We start from the raw sequence: 7669 nt of genomic DNA on the forward strand, positions 1-7669 counted from the left end.
CTCCTTTTTGCAGGCTCCAAAAAGAGTGAGTATCTTTCTCATCCTGCTAAATCTCTGATTTTCCCCATACTAATATCCTCCCTCATACCAAATTGTATTGGGGGGGGGGAAATCCCCAGTTTATTATAAGTTTGGAAAGAATGGGGGCTTCCCAGTTTCTGTGCCCTCACACAAATAAATTACCTTTTCAGTGGTGAGTACATTGGTAGACCCCTGGCTTTTTGTTTGCTTAACACACATGGTGTTTTGTTAAGTGGTTCTAAATTCCTAAATGGAGCTCGAGTTCAGGGGTATCAGACTTAAAATCAGACTTTAATAAAAGGTGTTATAAGGACAAAAGTTAGTTAAAATATGATGCTATCTTAGAAATGGAAGTGTTATTTTTGGCAGTAAGATTCATCGTCAAGCCCTACTGGGAACTTATTTTTTCTTTTATATGACACACTGCTTATTCTATAATAGTGATTCAATTCTTAATGAAATATTCGCAGCTGTTTAATTTCAGCATTGATCTTAAACTTCCAATAAAGCTGCTGAATATTGGAGAAACCATTATCCCCTCTGAAGGGATTCATGAGCAATATATTTTCTTTTTTAAAAAATAAATTTTATTTGGGTTTTCACAAACTATAATACAAATAAAACATCTTTTTTTGAGAATAGCATGATCCTGGGTTATCACTTCTCCATACAGACACAAACTCAATTTCATATTCATCTTTGTGTTCTATTCCATCTCTTATTAATATTTTAACATTTTCTCCGTAATGTTTTCTCTCCCTTAGTTTTCTCAACCTTGTTTTTAATTCTCACACCTATCTAAATTCAATTATATATCTTTCTCTAAGTTTCCATGTCTTTCTAATTATTATATTTATACTTTGTCTGTCCTATTTCAATTTCGTATATGAGCAATATATTTTCAACAGCAACAAAAGTTTGGCAGAACGGAATCAACCCTTTCTTTAAACCCTCCACTATACTGAGAAGATGGTTGTTGACATATCCAAGATATTATCCATGTTCAAATGGAAAAGCATTGGAGAACTTTATTATTATTATGATTCTATTTCCTGCTTTCTTTGCACACACGGATCTTGGATCTAAACCTACGTTTTATCCAAAACATTATTAGAATGTCGTACCACTAATGGCAAACCATCTAAGAATATTGTGACAAGGGTACAGTACCCTTGCAGTACACTTTTAGGATACTTTTATTTATTTATTTAAAAAAAACTGGATGGAAAAGTGTCCCAGTTGAAACTTGGACTCACTTTGATAACCAATGAAAATGTATGATCATCAAGAGTTGTCCTTGTCTTTACCTCAATGGTAGACAATTCATTTGGTCTGATAAATACTATTGTAATTGACAAAAGTAAGTATTTGGATACACAAAAGATTTCTTGGAAGAAGCTTGCCCATTTTTCAAAATGCCTCCCATGGATTCTTGTAAAAATTAGGTAGGACAAGGGCCTGGGGAATTATTAAACTTTTACCTTAATTATCCTTGCTAAAGTTATACCTCTGAAGTGAACTTTCAATCTTTCCCTCTCTAGCATTAAGTAATAAGCATTAATTAAGGCCAGGAATGAGAATTATCCCTACTGCTGCGATTATTGCTAAAATAATCTTGAGACCTCAGAACTAACTTCACAATAGCCTTTCTCAAGTTGATGCCTCCAATTGTATTTCTAGAATTCCTATTCCCCCTAGGGACCCACAATTCTGGAAGTCGCACTTCTGTTACATCTGGACATAAACCAGATTTGAATTATCCATGGCTTCATTCTCAACAGTTGCATACACCTGCACCATAAAATCTAAGCCATATTTTTATATTCTTTATTTGAAGACTATAAATGACAAACTTGGGCTACTGCTCTATTTCACTGAGATTCCTAGGGCCTCTGAAGAAAGATGACATTTAGGCCAATTAAATCCACTGCTCCATGCTAACTCCCCATCACCTACACATTATCCTTTATTTGATATTGGAGACACAACTGGGAGTAATCACTGCAGTGACTCTCTGTGAAGCATTCCTGATAAATTACAAAGGGAATTCACAACCTCGTATCAAGTTTTACTGATAGATGATTTTCTTTCATTTCTTACCTGTTTCCTAAGAGATGTTGTCAGGGAAGGGGATTTTCCTTGCAGAGGGCATATGAAATTAGGCAGAGCGCCACAATATAACCATAAATTTGCCAATTGCTTAATTTTTCATTACTGAAATAATGTTACTAAGCTGGTTTCTATATCAGCACATAAGAGTAATTTATTTTGTGATGCAATGTTGGCCTCATAAAGCATCCTTGGAAAATCCCCTACATTTATATGCTCCAGGACACTCTGATTTATTCATTTATAATGTTTATTTATAATATTCTGGTAATGTTGTTGACATATGTCACGTATAAGTGCTGAAATCATCACCCACTGCTGCTCAGAGCATTTCTGGTGCTGCTGTTGCTACCTAACTGCCACTAGTTATAAACCCCTGAAATTTGAACTTACAACTTAAACTTATTGTCTGCATTTTTTGTAAGATATGGCAAAATCTAACAAATTACATGTCCACTATTGTTTTGGCACAGAAATATTTTAGAGATCTACTCGCACAGAATCCCTTGTGAAGGAATGAAGAAATCTCCACTGCCTGAAGTATGAAATATCCTGAGTTCAGATAGTGTTTTATCTGTAGGGTTAATCAACCTTTTTTCCCTTATCTGTACAATGGAAGGATGAGGTAGTGCCAAGAGTATTGTATGTGGATCAGATTTTAGTATATTAACTCACTGAAGAAAAGATAGTTTGCTCATGATAGTTGTAAGTGAGACTGACTTCAGAAGTCAGCTCTGAAGGAAGTTGTTATGGCTTTTTCTACCAATAATGGCCCAGAAAAGTTGCAGTAAAAGGAAACAGAACAGCTGGGAGAAATTGCTTTCTGTATTCAAATATTCATTATTGACATATTTTCAGGCTTTGCCTATTTTTGTCTTTTGTTAGAGTAAACTTAGCCCTGGCCTACACAGAACTAACTGAAGAGCTATGCCGCCTAAGAAACCTAACTTCTCTTCAAAGTCAGATTCTCCGGACTCTTATGCAGGAGCAGGTCATGAATGGTGAGTGGAATTTGGGCATAAAGGAATGACTGTATAGATAGCCTGCAGCAAACTAGGCTTAAACTATGTTCACAGAAGGTTGAGGTGAGGTTTCTTCTTCTTCTTCTTCTTCTTCTTCTTCTTCTTCTTCTTCTTCTTTCTTCTTCTTCTTCTTCTTTCTTCTCTTCTTCTTCTTCTTCTTCTTCTTCTTCTTCTTCTTCTTCTTCTTCTTCTTCTTCTTCTTCTTCTTCTTCTTCTTCTTCTTCTTCTTCTTCTTCTTCTTCTTCTTCTTCTTCTTCTTCTTCTCCTCCTCCTCCTCCTCCTCCTCCTCCTCCTCCTTCTAGCAACAATCAAGTATTACGTATCTCTGTCAGACCAATGAAAAAGAACAATCAATAAATAACACATATTTATTACAGCATCACCAAATTTAGCTGCTATCAGTGATATAAAGTTTCATATTTGAGAGGAATAGATTCACTAAAACTGTATGTCTTAGTTATTGACGATACATGGTTAAGATATAAGTATTCTGACTATCTTTATAATAACATATGATGAAGTATTTCTATATGTCCACAGAGCATGGGTACTTAGCTAGTGGGATTTTAGAATACCTACCTTGTAAAAGTGCAAAGGAAAGGGTATTATGTTGCAGAGACAGGTGGTACTTCACCCCTTTCCACCTGCTTTGATAAATACGATGATTCTAATTTCAATCATGAGCAAGAAAATTTGAAAATCCTTTCGTCTTTGCTATTAACACATTTTTAAATAAAACATATTTTCTATTAAGAATTATGTAGAACCAACTAATATATAATGAGTGTATAGTACCAAAGCTTTAACTCATACAGATCATGTGAGGTTTCAAAATTATCTAGGCCTCTTTTGGAAGTTGGTCAGTCATGTGGATGACTTATGCATCCTTGAACACTTCTTCTTCTGTCCTTTGTTCCAGGTCAGCGGCATTCTCCCCATTCCCAGCGCCATTCGCCTGCCCAGCAACGTGGTTCTCCAGGTCCCCAATGCACATCTCCAGCTCAACAAGGGAGGCCTTCTGCTCCTCAAAGCCAATCTCCAGCCCTACAGAGGCATTCCCCAGGCCCACCTGGTCAATCCCCTGCACATCAACGTCGTTCCCCAGCCCCCCCTCCTTGCCAGTCTCCTGTTAGCCAGCGGCGTTCTCCAGCTCCACCACCTAGCCAGTCTTCTGCCCAGCAGCGCTGCTCACCAGTCCAAAATTGTTCGTCGCCTGCCATGACTTCACAACATAGATCTCCAGGGACTGACAGAAACATTATGGATCTGGGATATTCTAAGCCCTCCAGTCATCACATCAAAGCAAGCTTCCAAGGTCGTCGAAGCTACTCGGAGGTGAGCGACGCTGCTCTGTATCAACAGAACCGTTCTCTCTGGCTGCAGCCAGAAATATCCACCTTACCAAAGCATCGTCCCTACTGCGAGGTTTATGCCAGAGACAACTTCGAAGAGCACTTGCGCTTTGAGAAGCAGTCCTCGGATGAAGACGACTGGGCCCTCCCAAGCCCCCCCAGTCCTGAAGTAGGGGGTATCCGCTGCGCCTCCTTCTGTGCAGGGTTCCCCATTCCCGACACCTCCATGCACCGGATTGATGCATCGTACTCCAGGGCTGAGCATGCTCAGTCCTGGCCCTCAATCAATGTAAGCAACATCCAATGCCATGTGTATTCTCTGCCTTTTCCCCACCCCAATTTGAACTCAGTTCAGAATCAGTTAACTAAATGGTCTTTCATTGCCCAATTTATTTTACCTACAAAGATTTTCTAAGACTGCAAAGTGTTTATGGTGTATATTTTAATACCACAGACCAAACACTTAATCTTTTCTGTGAGAAATAAAAATTTGTGAGACCTGATGTTCCCAAGATAGTGATAACCATCTTTTAATTATACAATGACAAGGCCTCAGTGAGCCTGTTAAAATTTTATATTTTTATTTCAATTTCTCTGCAGATCCTAATACATCAGGGTCCCACTGTTATGAGCACAACCTCAAGCTTAGGAATTCAACTTTTTTTCCAAAAAGTTGATGACCTTTTTGGAAAAGATGCAGTGATCCATAGTATGAATCAAGTAGATTATTTAACTTTAATTTTTAAAAAATCTGTTCAAATTACATACCTAATCTTAGCAATTAACATCCAACCTAAGTGGTTCCTGATGATATTCTGGAAGATGCTTGACCTTTCAAAAGTGTGCAACATTTCACCACCTCTGATCCGAGTTTGCACTCTAAAGTTGCCCAGTTATTTTCAACAAAGATGGAAATGATATTTTGGTATCATGGTTATAAGCATGTTCATGATAGCTTAATTATTTCCTCATCTTCAATATTTATCTTGGTTAACATGGTTACATTTTATTGCTTACCTTGAATTGCATTCTCATGCTGGCTTGTGCAATAAAGCACCATGCAAAAAACATGTTTATAGTCCTATATAAAATAGAATTAACTAAAACAACAGCAGTGGAAGACAATTTAACTGTGGCCCCAAAATGCTAATCACTGTTCTTAAATACATATAATAGTTTGCATGTATATTTTTCAAGATTTACCCCACTCCCGAAGAGGGGGTACTAGCTAAGTAGTCTATACAAATTACAAATTTATTTGTAAGATACAAGTAGTTGCATCTTATAGATAAATTGGTAATTTTTATAGATAAATATTTCATGAAGATAAAAATAATATTGCATTGATGAATGAAATGCAAATAACTTTAGTGACACCAGTAGTATCAGATGACAGCAAAACACTACATGCTATAAAGTGATAGGGAAGATCTAATACTTGAAATAATTGCTACATTTGGTGATATTTAAAAATCACTTAAACTATCGGTTTTATTCTAACAGTTGATGTCAAATACAGGATGACGTTATTTAATTATATTGTTTCATGCTCAGAGATCAGAATGCAGATCCTAAAAAGCATAGTTCACAGAATGTGTATACCCTCTGGAGTTTTCCTCATCTAGTTATATGCTTTGCCTGTGACTGTGGTCACTTTTTTATAATGGGAACCTCTCATTTCAGCCACAAATTTATTTAAATATGATTACATTTTACTTTATAACTTCAGTTGTTACCAGCTAAATTGTTACATTAAGAATGAGAACCTGTGGCTCTCCCAGTGTTGCTGAATTGCAGTTCTTAGCATTCTTCACCATTGGCTTTGAAATTTCTGGGAAGTTATAGTTATATATGTATCCTAGAGAGTCATAGGCTATCCACCATTCCATTATGGGAGTATGTCTAAAAGGTTCACCTTTCAGAATCTTGGTAATTAATGTAATAGATACAAAATAAAGATTTAATAAGTTCACTTTTATGATACCTTTTTCTACTTTGCATTCTTTCCCTTAGTTGCTGATGGAAACAGTAGACTCTGACATCCGAAGCTGTCCTCTCTGCCAGGTGGCCTTTCCTATCGGTTATCCAGATGATGCTTTGATAAAACACATTGATTCACACCTGGAGAACAGTAAGATCTGAGGTCTGTTTCACCGTCCTTCTTCTTCTGGCTTCCTTAAAGAGATTGCCCACCTCATACCCACCCCACCTTTCTTGGATGCTGCATGAAAAGTGGAGGCACCACAAGGGGCTCTTTCTCTCTAAAATACCTCCAAGTTTCCATTGGACTGAAGCGTGAACATTTTTGCCTCTCCCTTGTCTTCTTTGCCTTGGTTTTTAAAGTGGGTTGCCTCTCCTTACTGCTCTTTATGGGCAGGATCTGCAATATTTCTCCAGTGCTTCAACCAGCTACAAAGGTGGGGAAAAGGAATGAGAAATATGCTGGAATTAAGCTTAGCAGGGGCCAGTCACCTTCACTATCTGATTGCTCAGTACTGAGGTTATTCTGGTGATGGTTTGACTCTATCTACATGGTTTAGTTTTGATGTCTCTGAAAGATCTCAGGGTAGGATGGGTAAAAAATAACCCAAGTTTGCGTGTTTTGGGGTGGGGTAGGAGAACAGATTAATGAACTCCAACCCACTGAAGGCACAACAAATCACAAAGTTTTTGTTTGTGCCTATTTTACACAGGGATATCCAAGTGGGTCTGATTTCTCTGCCTCTTATGCTACTACAAAAGGGTATTTGGGGGTTGGTCGTTTAACAGATGTAAAAAGCCTTGGCCTCCAATTGCTGGTTCAAGTGTCTTTGTGTTGGTCTTTTACATTAAAAGTCCACTTTTAGAAATGCTGCTGAGAAATAGAGCCAACTTCCAAAAGTGTAGCATGGACGTTCTTATGTTATTGCACTGAATAATAAGCTTTTTTTCCACAAAAGAAGCTCCTCTTTTTGTCTTGTGTTGGCTTCTTGTGAGTCGTTCTGGAGGGCTTGTAAACTGCACACTTAGGTAGAAGCCCAGAAAGCATTCCCATATTTTGGTGACTGTTTTACACATTTTTCACCACTTCACACCTTGCTTTAGATAGCTCTTATATAATAACTGTAGCTGCACATTTTGCCTCATTATTCTCTTGCAATGGCAGCATGTTAACATTATTGGGGT

General features: G+C 37.6%; 1 protein-coding gene across 4 annotated transcripts in view; it reads left to right on the forward strand.

Moving 5' to 3' along the window:
- TBKBP1 (TBK1 binding protein 1) overlaps positions 1-7438 on the forward strand; it is a 75310-nt gene extending 67872 nt beyond the window's left edge. The window contains exons 8-10 of one of the 4 annotated variants that reach the window (XM_026710845.2): positions 3016-3131; positions 4072-4793; positions 6518-7438. In XM_026710845.2, coding sequence (XP_026566630.1) covers positions 3016-3131; positions 4072-4793; positions 6518-6646 — 967 coding nt within the window. In that variant the 3' untranslated portion in view covers positions 6647-7438. Of the gene's footprint in view, positions 1-2988; positions 3132-4071; positions 4794-6517 lie in introns of all 4 variants that reach the window. The other 3 variants (XM_087917827.1, XM_087917825.1, XM_087917826.1) reach the window with 3 other exon arrangements.
- The last annotated feature ends 231 nt before the right edge of the window (positions 7439-7669 follow it).

Source organism: Pseudonaja textilis, chromosome Z (genome assembly GCF_049901715.1).
Source record: "Pseudonaja textilis isolate UNSWEBS1 chromosome Z, rPseTex1.2, whole genome shotgun sequence".
Taxonomy (NCBI): Eukaryota; Metazoa; Chordata; class Lepidosauria; order Squamata; family Elapidae; genus Pseudonaja; species Pseudonaja textilis.